This window comes from Epinephelus moara, chromosome 1 (assembly GCF_006386435.1).
Source record: "Epinephelus moara isolate mb chromosome 1, YSFRI_EMoa_1.0, whole genome shotgun sequence".
Taxonomy (NCBI): Eukaryota; Metazoa; Chordata; class Actinopteri; order Perciformes; family Serranidae; genus Epinephelus; species Epinephelus moara.
In genome coordinates this window covers 18,157,746-18,175,680 of record NC_065506.1, presented here as the reverse complement: position 1 = coordinate 18,175,680, position 17,935 = coordinate 18,157,746, and the positions used below count along the sequence as shown (strand labels likewise).

The 17,935-nt window shown below is 40.3% G+C and overlaps 1 protein-coding gene across 1 annotated transcript; it reads right to left on the bottom strand.

Annotated features, from left to right (window-relative positions):
• Window positions 1-13,341: 13,341 nt before the first annotated feature.
• Window positions 13,342-17,496, bottom strand: si:ch211-107o10.3 (uncharacterized protein LOC407663 homolog). Its single transcript, XM_050049489.1, has 7 exons — window positions 17,247-17,496; window positions 16,558-16,698; window positions 16,196-16,387; window positions 15,818-15,979; window positions 15,514-15,630; window positions 15,084-15,288; window positions 13,342-14,857 (listed from the first exon to the last, which is right to left on the bottom strand). Exons 1-7 carry the CDS (start codon window positions 17,320-17,322, stop codon window positions 14,761-14,763), a joined length of 990 nt encoding a protein of 329 aa, XP_049905446.1. The 5' UTR covers window positions 17,323-17,496; the 3' UTR covers window positions 13,342-14,760.
• Between the last annotated feature and the right edge of the window lie 439 nt (window positions 17,497-17,935).

The following is a 17,935-nucleotide window of genomic DNA, read 5'->3' as shown; positions in this document are numbered from 1 at the left end:
AATCCTCTAATTGTTGCAAATGGACTGAGATACAACATGGCGGCCTGTGTCAGGTGGAGATAACATGCATTTCCTTAACACAGAAAAACTATATCTGATATTACCACAATATCTTCGTCTATCCTGAGATCAGACCCAACTGCACTGACTCACAAGCATTAAATGTGTGTTTGTGTACTTAACTCAACCTGTCCAACTTTCATCAGCTGCAGTTGAGTCTCATCAGACACAGGAACGAACATAAAGATCGNACTTTCATCAGCTGCAGTTGAGTCTCATCAGACACAGGAACGAACATAAAGATCGAGCAGACAAAGAGAGATGATGCAGAAATAAAGAGAGTTCAAATGTGTAGCATTTATTCTTTATGAATGTGTGATATTCTGTCAAGTTTATGCTCATGTGTTTGTGCCCACTTCCTGTTTTATTCTGAAATCATTCTCATTGTGTTTAGCATCTTCTTTTATTTCCTGAGTTTTCCCGCCTTTGTTAATTACCTCATGTGTTTCACCTGTGTCTTGTTCCACTCACCTGTGTGTAGTTAGTGATCAACCCCTGTGTATTTAAAGCCCAGTGTTTCCCCTTATTCAGTTGCCAGATTGTCACTCTTGCCCAAGTGTGTTCATGCCTTCCAGCCTTTTCCTTGTGTTTGATTCCTTGGTTATTTTGACTCTGCTAGTCTGTTTGGATTTATGGACTTTGCTTGTTGTGTGATTTCCCTGAATATACCTTTCTGCAACTGAGTCCCAGTTGTGTACTAGATTGTTACAGAACGTGTTGCACAGTTATTGTTGGGGATTCATTTGCTGTTTGTATCATACATTTCTAAATGATATTGACACTTCTTTACAACTGAGTAAAATCCAGCAAGACTCTACAGTGAAGGACACATAACACAACTACTGTTACTGAATAAATAAATCAATGCAAAGCATAATAATTCAGACTGAGATAGCCAGGTCAATGTGAGATTTTATCTCTTGTACTCCAGTCTCCTGCCCTGCTCTTAATCTGTCAGAACACACTAACCCCATCATCCAAATTACCTGCAGTGTAAAAGCCAGCTCTCAGTAACTGGCACGCAGGGGGGACTTGAAGACTTTTTCAAGACTTTTTCAACACTTAAGTGGGCAACACTGGCAATTAGATGTTGCCAGAACATGTTGTGTGATGATTGCTTTACAGACTATGACACATCTTTGGTAGTGTGGTGGGGCAGTCTTACCAAAAATAATGACCTACAGTGATTTTATTTTTATTCAAAAGCCCTTAGTCTGCAGTGTCAGTTTGCCCTTTTTGCCACTAGAAGGCATTGCACCCTTGGACATGGATCAAGTGACGTGATGTCTTTTCACTTGAAAAAGAGGTCACTCTTGAAAAAGAGATTTTTAATCTCAGTGAGGCTTTTACCTGGTTGAATAAAGGATATACATAAAACTGTGTTCACTTCTCACTTCACACTTCACATTACAAAGTTCTCATTATCAACATCGGTGTAACACTTCATCTCACATCCAAAATATATGTAACGCATGCCCCATGAATTAACTCAATGATACAAGGTAACTGTCATTTTGATCTTGATCATTGTCTTTGATTCTTTTTCATATAAACATTTCATTACAAGAATATTACTTGGCAAAAGCTTAAGTATATTTTGCCATATATATATATATATATGTACCAGTATATCAAGATCTGTGACATTTAGCCACAAGGCAATGTAACAGTAATATATGAGAAATCAGAACTGTTGTTTTGCTTTATATCTGTACTACAAACAAAATCAGACTTTCTTTTAAAAGAAAACAGCACATCTGCTTCATCCTGGTGTGAGGCTTTATCAGGAGGATAGCAATAGCAATTTCCAAGTTAACAAAAATATCAAAATCTAACATAGTAAAAATTTGATCCTCAAGTAGAAATACAAAAACACACACATTTGGCTCTTGACATTAAGTTTCTGTAATATGATGTTCAGTCAGATTCTTTGTCGCCCGTTTGTTTGGCTGAAAAGTCTCACAACAGAGACCACTCTTAAGCGTTGGATATTTGGTTGTCACTGACAGACCATAAATAATTTAAGCAGTCCCAGTTTGTGTTGAGGCACACGTTATGGTTTCTACTCCTTCCAACTGAATAACAACGGCTTTGAGTACTTGGAGGTCATTTAACCTTTTTCACCCGTTTCACCTCAGGATGACGTTGTATGATCACAAGAGCGTATTGAAAAACTCTCTGGTCTGACCTCAGCTGATCTTTCTGTGGCTGATGTGCATGTATCGTCTGATAATATAAGCATAAATATTTGAGAGTGTGCATGTGATTTTGTATTCGTATATTTCGTCAGGCTTTATGATTGATCTTAATGTTAAAGGAATACTTTCACCCCCAAATGACCATATCAATTACTGTTACATGTTACATTGAATTTGTGGGGAAAAAAAAGTTTTTCTCACATGCCTCCACAGTGAACTAAGGATCCAGAAATTCTTGATGAATTAAAGCAAAAAAAAAAAAAAATCTTATTACAAACTTTCACACAACTCATGCAGTATAATCCAAGTATCATTTATCCAGTTGTATGTTCAGTACTTTAAATACAGACAGCCCAGACATTAGTAGCTGCAAGCATCCTATAATACCACAACTGTAAGGCAACTAAAGCATTTGTGCTGCACCACATTGGAAAGTGTTATTATGCCAGGGAGGCTAAAATTAGCACAAGTAAAATGATCACCCCAAAAGCACGTACCTAAATTTCTGACAAGCAGTGGAACATGAGGGATAAGATTAAAGGCCGGTGACAATCTAAATATAAATGTTTAAACAATATAGAAAACCTGGATGAGGGAAATGAAGTGCCCTTTTGGGACTAATAAAGTATTCTGAATCTGAATTCTGTGAGGGTCCTAAGGACAGAGGGATGTCATATGCTGTAAAGCCCTGTGAGGCAAATTGTGATTTGTGATATTGGGCTTTATAAATAAAATTGATTGACTGAATCTGAAACCTGGATGAGGGAAATGAAGTGCTCGCCTTCTTTTCAGCCACTGATGCTGCTGTGTAAGATATTTAACCCCCACCAGCCTCAGTGAAGCTTGTGATGACTGTCAACAGTAAACCTTAGTCTGCAGTTCAGCGGGTGAATGTGTGTGTGTAGTACAACTCTCCTCTCTCTCCTGCTGCAGCCGCACACCAGAGCTCTTTATGTGATGATTATTTCCCTGTCCCGTATCATTTTGAATTGAGTCATATTGTTTCATATCGTGCCCTGTTACATCCGATCTTATTGTATCACACTGTGTTGTGTCATATTGTAATCTAACTCTTTGTCACGGAAGGGTTAATTGTTAAAACAGCAGACATTTTGACATGTCACAACAGGAAAAGTGCAGGTGTTACTAATAACAATAACGAAGGCTCTGTTTCATTTAGGTGTTCTGGTTTCAAGGCCCTGCTATTCTGCATCTTTGTTCACTGTCATAGACACTCAGTTGGAATTAAATCATTATTAATGTTAGCTACACCCGTGCATTTCCTGATATAACAGGTAAAAATGGGTGCCTTTAAAAAAAGTCCAAAGGTCAGGACATTAAGCAACCAAAGAGGCAAAATTTCTGTTGTCATCTATGTTATTTTTTTTTTTCAATTAATAAAACTGATTTTATGACCAAAATTTCTCGAATCATTTTAGCCACCATTAAAATGGTAATATCCCAAAAATATGATTCTTCCTCCGTCAGGCTCCTGAGTTAAAGCTACAGTTGGTAACTATTATGAAAATGACTTTTTGTCATATTTGCTGACACAGACACTTTATTCTGAAAGAAGTACGTGAGACAGATAGTCTTTAAAAAATGATGTCCCTCCTCTTCTTTTACTAATGGAATTTGCTATAATCTACCACAGTGCACCAAAAACAACCAATCAGAGCTGAGGAGTCTCTAACACAGCTGTCAATCATTTCAAAGGATCAGCAATTCAGTAACAGTATCTTGATTCATATTTGATCAACGTGCCTAGTCTGACAGTATGATGGCCTTTCAAAAGCAGTGATTCACCAACCCGTTCTCGTACCAACTTGTCACATATCGCTGCTTGGTCAGTGCCGTTCACGTCTGCATATTATGCACTAGTATCCTTTGGCGTTTGTTGTCGATGCACCGGGTCAGCACGTCAGTTTACGCTGTGCCACACAAGCACCTGGTTACATTTAGAAAAAAACCCATCTTGGTTTGGTTCTACATTCAAACAAGCAAACATCAGGCTCCCAGGTGAAAGTCCAGGGTTTGTTGGACCCATCGTCCACCCCTCCCACCCAACCTATCAACTCTCCAGCTCCTTATATTACGTCATTACTGGCAGCGTTTCAAACTGACACGACCTAGCAGTGTATCATGCTTCTGCAACAGGTGCCGTCCAGCTGACTAGTTGCGTTACTTCTGCAAAAGGTGGCTTTTGGTGCCGGTGTTTGACGCCAAAAGCACTGACAAAGTGGTGGCATTTGATGACTTGACATTACTGACAGCCAGTAGCGGATCCTGATATGGGTCAAATGGGCGTTTGCCCAGGGCAGCACTTTGTCACGACAAGGGGGGGGGGCCGGCAGCAGCGGCAAGTGCTGGAATTTGTCATTTACGTGACAACGCCTGAAGCAACACAGGCTCCACTCCCTGTGTGTTCAGTGCTGTGCTGTGCTGCTGTGTGAGTTGCATGTTACACACTGTCCATAACAATAACTATGTCAGGTAACAAACTGCATCGGACTCGGGTCGTTTTCGGTCAGGTAAATGCGGCCCGAGCCGTGCTCTAGTATGCTCACCTGTGTCTGTGTGTGTGTGTGTGTGTGTGTGTGTGTGTGTGTATGTGTGTGTGTGTGCGCACACACATGTCTGTGCCATAGGGGGGCGTCGCCCAGAGCACCATTTAGGCTAGAACTGCCACTGCTGACAGCTGCATTAGAGACTCCTCGACTCTGATTGGTTCTTTTCGTTCATGCTCAGTAAGACAATTAGAAGCAATAGGCAGGCAGAGTGATATGATTTTTTTTTCACAGACTATCTGTCTAATGTGAATATAGTGACAGTTTCAGCACATTTGAAAACAGAATTATAAAAGTTACAATCTGCAGCTTTGAGCAGGTGTCCCAGTGAGTCGTGGTGCAGTTAGCCAGTATGTACAATACCAGCTAAACTGAACTTTATTAACATCATTGATGTAAATATTTAAACCTCAGCTTTCCAACTGTGACATGTCAAAATGTTCTCCATGAAAACAGCCTCTGGCTTCGTAAGTGCATGTCGTACAATGAGGTCATCCAGCAGGCAGTGCCATTCAGGACAGTTTGAAGTCATCACATGTGAATTCAATTAACAGTCCATTCTCAAAGTCCAAACTTTTTAATCTTAATTACACAGCAATTACAATTTTTGGATTGATGAACAGTTTGTTTGTTTTCTGGCCTGGTGGTAGAGGGCGTACGACATGAGTCCTTACAAGTGGTAAAACCTTCTGCAATGCTGGAGGAAGCGTGTAGGGACATTCCACTGGAGTTCATCCAGGGGAGGATTGGACACACCAGGGGGTACTTCCCCCCGCTGCCTGGCCAGGGCGAACATCGCGTGTGATGTGTGGATGACATTTTAAACGCCTCATATAGCCAGAACCTTGAAGTTGAAGAAAACAATATGATGTGAATGAATGAATGTCTATTGTTTACAATACTGCAGTGAAGTAGTTCACTTTTGACTGGTGTATTCTCTTTTTCATCAGTTTCGTGTCCTGTTGAGGTCATGAAGTAAAACTTTTGAAATCTGAGTTGACTTGAGTTTCTGTGTTCAGTCCTTCTGGTGTCATTTGTATTGACTGCAGTAGAGCAGTGTCCCAAAGCACATAGATGTAGTTTTGTTTAAGCACAGCAGTCTGGTTTATTATAGTAACGTGTTTTTAGATGTGTTTCAAACTGAATTCATGAGTGTGTAACAGGTAAAATATGTAGTGTGTGTTTTCTGATGGACTTAGCATTTGAAATACTGTTTAATTTAGATGACAAATGTGTGTTTGACTTGTTATGTAAGAGGTTTGTGCCTATTAGCTGATGATTTTGTCTATATAATTTTGAGAGTGTGGTGCTTAAAGCATGGAAATTCTTAGCAGTACATTTTTACCATGTTGATTGATAATGAGTTGCTGGGGACAGCAGAATGTATCAGACTGAACTTTGATTCATTATCTGTGAATTTGTCTTTGATTGCACGCTGACATATCTGCAAGTGTTGGTGTGAATGCACACACATGGACATCCATACACATGTGAACAGTGTGAGGCAGAGTGGTGGGAGCCGCAGAGCAGAGGGGCCAGGAATGTGTCCGCTGTAATCCCAGTGAGGGACAGAAGATGTTTTAGCAGATCTCCCCTGGTCCACATGAGTGGCCCCGGCGTCTGATGTTCCCACAAACTCCGGAACTGGATAAAGAGCGGCCGACGCCTGTTTGGTTAGCGCCAGACTTTCACACTGACAAGAGGAACTCAACTAAATAATCGACAACAATGCCAGCAGAGATGTCTGCAGCCCTTCCTCTCCGGATGGTATGCTAAGACATCACAAAATATCAAGAGCAGAATGTCAAACCATGCGGAAGAGGGCTGAGCATTAAAGCTGCATGGCACCAGTTGTAGCAATGCTATACATGCAGGTAAAGTGTAAAGATTTAACCACTTTACATGGTAATAAGCCAAATTAAAAGATTGAATCAACATCTCATTTGGTACCTTTTAAAACTCAGTCTGAAACTAAACTAGCTTGATGTTTTTATTTGACTAATGTGAAATAATATATGTTAAAGCTCCACACACTCATGGTCCAGGACAAAGCAGCTTCCTGTTTTAATCACCCTTCATGGCATTTTAAAGCAAACACAACTTTTTAAAAGCCTTAATGGTGTCATTTTGAGCAGCATTTTTGCAAGTGTGCCTTTAGAAGTAAAAAGTATCATACCCTAAAGTTTAAAATTAAGGTATAATGGTGTACAAAATTATTATAAAGGAGTTCTGGGACTTGATTTTATTTCAAAATACAAGTCATCAAATGTCACAGTAGCAAAAATGTTAAATCTATCTTTAGTTCCCATCATGCATCAGTCTCTGTTTGAAGTAGAAAACATCTCCCATCTTACATTTTGGACTTTTATGCTTTCAAATGTGCCTGCTTAGATATCTGAATATTTGAATTTGCATCTCTGAATGGGAACATGGGAGTCGTGACTCCTGACTTGAGGAGCTGATGGGAACCGTGTGGCAAAGAGTCCAGAGCAGTGCAGCGTGTGCTAAGCCAGGAAGACAGCTGACTCAGCACCCCCCCTGTTGTCTGCGCGCTCACTCGACAATGTCTTTATCCCTGGTGACAGAATACAGCCTCAGGACCCGAACAGCCCTCGCAACCATCTGAAAAGCCTCCTCCCAGCCCAGGCCCTGGAATTCTTACAGACACCCCTGATCCTGATCCTGATTCGCCCTCTCTGTCTCTTCCCACAAACACAAGCAGAATCATGAGAGAGGAGGTCTGGGTGTCAAACGACCATATGGTGCCATATCATAGGGCTGTTTTATTTATGGACTATGGGTCTGTGTGGACAGAGCAAATGTGTCATAGAGGTATCGATAACATAGATTCGTTCACACAGGTACAGATAGCCTGAACAATCATCATTAAGTTTTTTTCTTATAATCAGTAGTGACACCCGCACCTGTCATGTCCTACTGTTAACTCCTACTGAGGTCAGTCACACCCTTATGTTGTGTTCTGTTTACACTAACTTCATCACTGTTTGGGGTCCCACAGACCTCACTGCTGTATATGTGGAAATAAAGTCACTGAAAAGTCAATAGTTTCCCTTAAAAATACATCATTTTATTGTTTTCTGACCTTATCAGCCCGCAATTTGTAGAAAAGTGTCAAGTGGTTTTTAAAGTTGTATAGGTTATGTATGGACAAATATATTTTCCGTTTTGCTTTTTGTGCTTTTGTGTGTTTGATTGTGGCTATGTGCTTTGGTCTTGTTGTGTTTTATGTTGTACTTTTGTATGGTACTTCTTAATGTTTTTGATTATATAGTTATGTCATTGTTTTATTAATAGCGTTTACATCTTGTTGTTTTTGCTTATAGCCTATGCCATACTATGTACTTTTGTCTATGGTTATATGCTTACTCTGTGCTCATGTGCCTTTCTATGAACATGCCATCAATACCCTTTTATCTGTGCTTTTGTATGTTATTTTAATGTCTTTTTCTAACACACACATACACCATCAACCTGCCAGGGACTGCAGCTAAATCTGGCACATTTACGTGACTTAAGTGATCATGTTAATTAATGTGCACTGTCAATTTCTAAATGAAATAAACATAAATATAAAAGAAATTTACAGTATGTTATCCTACATAATGACATAACTTGTGTTTTGGGTCAATTAGACCTCAGCGGTCTACTCCCTGTTAGACCTGTTATTAACAAACTGCTATAAATCTCTAATGACAGAGATCCTAATAGACTATTGGAATTTGAGATTTGGGGAGAAGAGCCGTGAAAGAACTTAAGTACTATCAACACAGAGAACATAAATCACAATACAACAGCAGATACAGAGCATATGGCAATCCATTATAGTCTCTAAGAATCCAAACAGACCTAATGCATCATTCCCTGTAGTAGACTTCATCGACTGCAAAAAAATACTCACTAGTGATTCTCAAAACTTCTCAATTTTTCAAAAAGTAGTGAAGGTAATGATGCGTCACGTTGATAACAAAAAAAAAAAAGAAAAAAGTTAAGTATGTCTTTCGAGATTTTAAAGAGGCCCGAGCATCTCACTGACTCCATGCAGAAGATATGGGTTTGAGTGTGGTCAAAATAAAACACCTTACAATATAATGCAGTAGCAGCCTGAACTACACACTTAAAAATGACAGTAGAGCTGAATCAACAGGTCTGCGACTCAACTGCAAATGTACATTTCAAGCTTATGTAACATTTACTGCACGGATACTGAAGTGGATTGCTTTATATCATACCATACAGGTGTTTGTGTTTGTACATCACCAGCTGAAATTTTGCCTACTTCACGTTTGATAATGATTATAACTATTTTGTATTTACTGTTGAATTTAAGCACATTTCAAAGTGTGATAGATTTAGTCAGTACCCGGCAAGGCAAGGCAAGGCAGGTTTATGTGTATAGCACAGCAACGGAGCAAATCAAAGGACTTTACATACAAAGTGCAAAAGAAACACATTACAAAGGGGCATTTAAATACAATTAAAACTGTCATTAAAGAGCCAGGGAACAGGAAATAAAAACAAGCTAGAACAGTACCAAAATCTCTCACTGAGATTACACAGGAGTTTCATTTCATAACGGTGCACCTCTGCTGTAGTTATATCTTTTATTTATCGCATTTGGTCAACTTTCCCTGACTCCACACTGCGAACAAATTCTGTGTAACAGCAGCAAAACCATGTTCTGGCTCATAGTGTCACATGAGCGTAACACAGAAAATAATGAAAGCCAGCCTGGGACATGTCAGCATTTGTTGTTGTTTTTTTTTTTTTTAAATCAGGGACACACACAATACTGTTTTTAATCTGCACGTTTTTTTTTTTAGGATGCTTTGTTACTAAACTGCTGAATCAACTGGACTGCACAACAATTATCAGAATGAATATTTCGTATTAATAAGCACTTTATCACATACCAGTGGTTCTTATTGTGAGGACACAAACAGGGTTACAGGCCTGTCTCTGAGTTGAGGAATGCTTTGAAATAAAACAAGTAGGATCTGATGTGATACTTTAGGTAAGTGACTGGCGACACAGAGGAGCTTAGTCACTGTGGCTGCTCTGATTCAGCCCCACACATGCACAGACTCGTCCGAAAGTAATCACGGCATGGGCTGCTCTCCTCTGCCTCAGGTCCGTGAATGCTGCAAACCTGTATTCCCGCACCTGCCTGAGGCACACACTGTTCGCGTCTGTACTCTGAGAGGAAGAAATTGAGAGAGGGAATGATAGAGGGATCCACTGCAAAGATGAGGGAGGTGAAAGAGAGGGAGAGATGAAGACATAAAGAAAATGGCTGGAGTCGAGAAAGCCTGCATACCAGAGGGAGCACACAACACAACTCTCCACTTCACACACATTCTCATTATGGCTTTATGATCTCCAGAGGGAGAAAACACGGCACGGATGATCTGACATTCTCTGCTGGGGGGGCCGCATGCCACTGCCTGCACCTGCTAACTGACTCCACATATCAGGGTGTATAATGAGATACAACTATGGCAGTCTGTGGTTCCTGGAATACTCTGAGATATATAAAACATGGTGCTGCCTTTATGTTGTTCTCACACGTTACTGAGTGACTCCCGTGTGTTTACACTCCAAGCAGCCTTCGAGGCACATATGGAGCCTTTAGTGTCCTTCACTATGGCTGTATCATTGGTAACATACATGCATGTTGTAGTAAGACCAAGGTTTTGCTCCTGAATGGGACATCATAACTTTAAAGGAAGTGGTATGCTTTGAGAAAGAATTAAAGATACGCACAGCATGGGTAGAAAATCGCTTATTTGTGCAACTGAAACAGGAGCTATTTCCTACTCCCTGTGCGTGGGCCCCATGAGGAGGAAAGGGGAGAGTGAGTGGTCAACAGAGGTCTTTCCAGGAGCAGCTGAATACCAGAGGAGCTGACAGGTATGTACATATTGGAATGTGCTTCTCAGCCACACCTGTGGGGAACACACCCGCCAAGCCTGGCCTCTCTCATCCCACTGGCTGATCTCCCCGTGATTGACAACTGGAAGAACTATTTGGCTCCAGTCCACGAGAGCCAGGGGGCAGGTATGGTAAGTTCTGAACGTGAACCAATGGCAGCAGAGAAATCCCTCCGAGCCAGGCGGGGCTGCAGTGAAATAAAACTCATCAATGGGGTGTGTCTCAAAAGTTTGTCAGCAGTGAAACAGTGAGGGGCCACTGCTGCAGGGACCCACTCTGACTGGTTAAAGCTTAACTAGTTCCTCGCTGCGTGAGGACCTGAGCGGCTTTCAGCTGGCAGAGATGATAGAAAAAGACAGAGAGGGACTTTTTTTTTTCCATGACAGGTTTTCCTTCTTCTGAGGCTGAATGATGGGAGTGCAACAACAGAGCTCATCCACGCCAACCTGGAGAACTCCTCTCTTGGGACCAGGACTTCGAGGGAAGGGATGGCAGCGTCAGGCTGTCCATGGATGGAGGCTGTTTGAACCTCTCAGGACTCACTTTTGTCCCTTTACTATAGGCCCTCCCTCAGTGTGATTTCACAGCTACAGGTTACAGGTACTGTGGTCGCTCACATCTCCTTATCACTTTTCCAGCCCAGCTATAGATTCTGTATCCGTTGGACGGAGAACTGATAAGGGCATGTGCATGACATTACCTACAGATACTGCAGAGACAGCACCTGAGTCAGAGAGCCTCGGGGTGATTCAGTTAGTCGATTCATAACTGGTGTTCATGTTGAAGGCTTGTATTAGTGTTTGTGCTTCAGTTGTTTTTGGAGAAACGATCAATTACTGCTTTTTAAAGATATAAGAGTTGTGATAAAAAGAGCTTTATGTGAAAATGTGAACTTTGTGGGTGGTGAACAATAACTTCAGTACGGGGTTTATTAAAGTTCATATGTAGACACTAACATTAGGTTGCATTGTCATCCAACTGTATTTAATTAAATGATGTTTTAGATGGTTTAATGCAGGATACACTGAGTTGTACTTTACATCCAAGGACTACAAAAGTCCTGTCTTTGCGCTGCCATCATATAAAATGAGTGACAGCAGAATATTAACTGAGACATAGATTCCCTTCAGGCTGCTTTGAGCACACCTGGTTTTAAATTATATTTCCCAGAAATATGACAGAAAGCAACAGTCTTTGGGAAGAATCGCTTCAGGCAAGATAATGTATTTCTTTAAAAAAAAGAAAAAAAGAAGAAAAAAAAAGGCAGTGACCGGTGTTCTGTAATACCAGTATGATCCATAAAAATGAAATACAGTTACTGTGCAGAAACACAGGTTATACATCAGGGGGAGCACGTAGATCACTTTAGTGATGACATTAAATTTAGAAACCAGCGGGCTGAAAGTGAACTCGGACACCCTGGCTGACATGACACAGCATGACTGGCATAATCCATTAAAACTTAACTTAACACTGAGGATGATGCAACTGGTAAACGGGAATACAAACATTAGGTGCATGATGTGTGATGCACGCCAACAAACTGACACTGATTTTCACAGCTTAAACACGCAGGCTTGGCATTTCTTCTTTTTAATTACAGTGGATTAGGTGGAAAGTTTCAAACAAAAGAATATAACTCATAGTTTGCATACTGTACAAGAATAAGCATGTTGGTACAACAAAGTGGATCAACATCAAATGTGAGGTTGTGACAAGTGAAAGCTGGAGAACGGGAGCACGGAAATTCATGGGATGTGATTAGAAAATCCTGATATGAAACATGAAATAACAAAGTTGTTGATTTGAAGGGGAAACCTTATGACGTTTTAAATGTGATACATATGAGAGCTGAGGGATGCTGTGTTTTGTCAAAAGCCTGAGCTATTTCCACTAATTCCCTTTTATAGCATATATATTTTCATCTGGCTTCATTCATAAGAGCTCTGGGTAAACTCTTTTTAAGGATTCATCATAAGAATAATGGGGTTTTTTTCTTGCCCTACTTGCCCGGCATTTTTTAAAATGATCAAACATTACTTAAATATAATTTCAGCTAGCTACTATACATGGATGGAGAGATGGAACACGGAGAGAAAATTAAGAAACGTACTTATTGGTAGACAAAATGTTGTCACACAACAAGGTATATTAAAGCTACTTATGTCGACAGCTTCAGAAATTAAAATTTGCTGTTATGTTACATTAGGTGGAAGATTACTGTAACAATTTCATTACACACAACAAAATTCCATGACTTCTCACAAACTTTAAATGTTTTTTATTAATTCCATGACTTTTCCAGGCCTGGAAAATGTGATTGTTCCCTGACATTTCCTGTTTTTTTTATGACTGTGGAAACACTGTCTTTAAAATAGCCAGGCTTCCAGCAAAGAGCTAAGACTGGCATCCCTGTATGCTCTCAAACATATTATGGGACTGGAGTCACCCTTTTCAACACATCATCATGTTTGAATGTGCTTTGTTTCTGCAAGTCATGATGTATCTCCTATAAATATCTAGTTTTAATTATCGCACCTGTTTTTAAATAACTTCCAGAGACGAAATCACTTGTAATCAGACATTTATTGCCGTTAATGTTACACTGCTTGTGTTTACCTGCTGTACACTTTGTTCATTTTATGTAACTTTGGTTAACTAAAACACACAGTTCAATTCTCACCTCAAAAAAAATGAAAGTAACAAATCATAATACAACAAACAGCACCCACTGTGTGAGGAAACACACACACACTCTCACACACACCTACTCAGGAGGACATTCAGTAAGCTGACGAGTCCTTTGGATCAACTGGCTGCGTCCTAACTGCTCTCTGCCCCTGAGGCGTCCACTCCCTCTCTACACCTGGTGGAGGATCCTCTCTCCTCTGGAGTGCAACAATCCCTCCCCCTCAGTGCCGACACATAAGGTCACTTCCCAGCAACACTTCAACACAACTTCAACACAGTCTACTTCTTCAGTCTGTATGCAAATAGGCTGTCATCTTCCTTTCCTTGTAGTTCTTAAGAAAATGTAGTATTGCTTTAAATGTTTTTATGACTCTTCTGCGACGAGGTTGATACAGACTCAGTTATACAAACTGTACAGTCACTTTACTGTATGCTGGCAATTGTTAGGTAGCAATAAAAGCAGCAGTTTGAAGTCTTGTAAGTACAAATTCAGCACAAATCATAAAATGAAAAAAATGTTGATGAGCCTGTTTGGCCCATAAGCATTTTAGTATTTTCCAAGTAAAAAAAAATGTCAAAGGTAAAAAAGAAAGTGAACTGACTCATGTCTTATGTGCTTGATGTTAGGTGACTAGGCCCTATCTATGGTGCACCACATCATCATTTCTGTCACATCTGTGTTGCCAGGGTGTTTATTTTGTTCTCCCAAATACTTATTATAATTACTGCTGTTTCAATGTGTACTTTTTCCCTTTCTTTGTATTGTTACTTTATTTTTCTCTTTGTTATCTGTCTTAACTGGACATTACTTTATCTTGCATCTATGTTGGATACAGACTGCTGCCTTTGCAATGTACACGTTATGTGTCCTTAAACAAAACAATAAAGAAACTTTAAAAAATGCGAACAATCAGCCAATATCGTAGATTATAAAGCAGGTGTTGCCTCATTTCTATAAGGATATAGCAGCATACCATGGATATACAATAAAGCATAATTCATAGTGCACAATCTGCATGATATAAAGATAAAGCCATACACCTAGTTATAATATCCAATCAACTGACTAGAGTCTGAGGTTATATAGTGCAAAATTTTGTTCTCATTAGCAAATATTTTAGGTCTAAAATTATCTGACCCTCTGATCTGTCTAAAAGACAGGTACAAATCATCATTATTAATGCATCGCCCTTACCCATTAGGTAATAATAAAGCTCCTTTGATCCACCTGTATAAACAGAGCAGCTGACTCCAGCAGGAGGAGTAGGTGATAAAAGCAAGGCAGGATGTTGTGTTTAAGCCAGACCAACCATGGAGGCACTGAGGTCCCACAGCTTTTTGGCTGCAACATCATCCAGGGCCTGCGGGGCCGGCGTTTTGGGTGCACAGTCACTGTACGATGGAAGAAAGAAAATGGTGGGAGAGGATCAGCACAGTTTTAAAGGGATCAACAGAAGCTTGTGCTGTGCAGTCAATCATTATTTCATTGTTATTTGCTGCTATTGTACAAATGACAGTGTGAAGTCACGCAAAGAAGGACGGAAATCAAATGTAAACTTAACCTGGTCAACAAAGTTTATCTTCACAGCCCTGTGAGTTTTATTGCAGGTGTACGTACCTGTAGTAGAGGCCGCTGGCGTTTGCCTCTTTCTCGTCCACAGCACAGTAGATGGTGGTCTGAGCTCCTTCCCTGGGAGTTTTGATCATCATCATAAATGGCGCTGCTACGATCTTCTGCCACAGAGCTAAAGTAGGGAACAAGTGGCGGCCTAACTCGGTGTTAATGACCCCGGGGTGAAGACTGTAAACTGTCACACCAGTGCCTGATGAGAAGGATCCACCATGTCAAACATTAGTTTCAACACAAGAACAACAAGGCAAAAACAAAAGAACTGAAAAATGTAACACAGATTCATACATTAGACTTTATGTTGTTTTAAGAAATTAAAAATTATGACAATGTGAAGTGATTATTCTCCATCAATTTTAATAATAATTGTGAATCAGTTTACTTAGTATTATGGGACACAGTGTGTGTTGGACTCTACCTTGTAGTCTCTTAGCCAGCTCTCTGCAGAAGAGCACATTAGCCAGCTTGCTTTGGCGGTAGCTGTCCTGGCGTTTGTAGTCTTTATCAAGGTTGATGTCATCAAAGTGTATACGGCCTGCAAGACACAATCCAGTGTAGTCTTTAAGCAGAAATTGTATTTTGAACTCCGGAAACAGTCGTGTAATTTTTATCCTTTATAACAAACCACAGTTTAATATCACTTTGCGACAGGAAATGTCAGAGATACATTTATAACCATGAAATAGATCTGATGGACTACAATGGCAAAACATCCCCTCTACCTTTCTCGTGTGCCAGGCTGGAGACAATGACGACGCGACTTGGAGTTGACTTCTTGAGCAGATCAAGGAGACAGTTGGTGAGGAGAAAATGTCCCAGGTGGTTGACACCAAACTGCATTTCAAAGCCATCTTCAGTCTTCCACTTAGGACACATCATGATACCTAAAAATCAACAAATACACTGATATTCAATTTCAGCCACATAAATCAGCTATCCATATGAAACATTGGTTTGACCCTATAAATTGTTTAGCTGTGATGTGATATTTAAAAGTGTTCCATCCTCCTATATGATGCTTATAATAATTTTATTAATGTTTCTGCAGTAACAAATGTTCACTGCTGCTTACTGGACACAGGAGAGCCACTGCAAACTACCTGCATTGTTGATGAGGATGTCCAAACGTTGCTCATTCTCCTGCACATCTTTGGCCAGGTCCCTGACAGACTGCAGCGAGGCCAGGTCCAGTTTCTTTACCACCACATTGCCGTTTCCGCTCTGCTGCCGGATATCGTCAGCTGCGATGCGGGCTCTGGTCATGTCTCTGCAGGCGAGGATCACTCTGGCTCCTTGACAACATAAACAGAAACAGTGTCAATCAGTGTATTTTAGATTTAACAGTATTCGTAGAAGCAGTGCTGAATTAGTACTCAAGGTAGCAGTCAGTTTAGGTAAATCCAAAGCCACTCTATAAAAATAACAAAGTGCTGCACAAAAAGGACAAAAAAGAAGAACTAACCCCGCTTGGCCATATCCAGGGCCGTCTCCTTCCCAATGCCAGTGTTGGCTCCTGTGATGAGGACTGTTTTCCCATCCAGCCTGACCTTGCTCCGACACACTCCCCCAGCCATCCACCTGCGCAAGGCCAGCACGCCTGCCCCTGATGGAAGAAGAAATGTTGATAAAACATCAACATCCAATGCAGTGTAATATGCCTTTTTTATGTCCACTTTTTATGCTGCTATTTCTTGGTCCTTCTTAATGTGACAAGACAAATGCTCAGTAAAACAAATTCAACAACAACAAACAAACAAATGAATGAATGAATGAATGATAATAAGAAATTAAATGGAACCCCTGTCTTGGGATTTAAGACATGGCATGAGATCCAAAGAGACAGACTTATTTATACATCAATGACAACACTAAAATTACCTTTATAATTGGGAAATACCTCATCATGCTGATTAGAGTAGATATCCCATTGACATTGCTAGATATCTACAAACTGAGCACCAGCCTAAATTGATGCCTGTGTCACTGTAAATCTGATATAGATGTCAGCTTGAGTGATGGGTCACAGAGGATACATCATTACTTATATTCTCAGAAATAAAGGTTAAACTCCCTTGCACTGACATTTAAGAAAACAGAGAGATGTACAAAACAAAGCATATACAATATCTTATGACAGAATAATTAATTTACCTGCAACAACAGCAGCAGTTAAACCCAAGGCGTGCCTCTCCACAAACTCTCTGACTGTCTCTGCGTAGTTCTGCATATTTGAGCCTGTTAGTTATGTAAACACCAACAAGCTTCAGTACGAAGATTGTCACAAAACTAAAGTAAAACACTAAACATTTAGAATAACTCTGATTCACTGAATGAAGCGTCAAAGCTGTCAAACTTGTAGTGTACAGTAAGGAGTTCCTCTAATAGTTTTCCCAGACTAACCCATGTGCGGAAGTGGGGGCGTGGTATGCAATACTGGGATTTTCAAAATAAGACTCTTGTTTTTAATGTGTATCCTCCATTGTCATGGCAACTGTTGTATGACAACTTGCTGTTTTGGCTTCTGTTTACGAAGTAGATTAACTTTGGTGATGTGATAATGACCTGTAAATGTCAGAGTCTCACCCAGGTTAAATAATATGTTACAGGCCCAAGCAGAGCAGCTTATCAGTGCATCTCACACACACACACACACACACACACCCTAGAAAACACACCCATCCGTACAATGCAGCCTGCTGACTCATCCACTGTGCTAATGTTATTTACGAGAGTTCAGTGTTTCTGAGATGCCTTACCCTAAATGTCACACCAGCAGAAATAAAACAGATGAATTGCACTTCTGGTTAGGTATGCAAAATGAATCCCTGATTATTTATTTT

What these genes read in the sequence shown, in the direction of transcription:
- si:ch211-107o10.3 (XM_050049489.1), bottom strand. Translation starts at nt 17,322, where the DNA reads ATGCAGAACTACGCAGAGACAGTCAGAGAGTTTGTGGAGAGGCACGCC. An exon ending in CCTGGATATGGCCAAGCGGG is followed by an intron (nt 16,388 to 16,557) that starts GTTAGTTCTTCT and finishes TATGTTGTCAAG; the next exon opens with GAGCCAGAGTGATCCTCGCC. An exon ending in CATCCTCATCAACAATGCAG is followed by an intron (nt 15,980 to 16,195) that starts GTAGTTTGCAGT and finishes GTTGATTTTTAG; the next exon opens with GTATCATGATGTGTCCTAAG.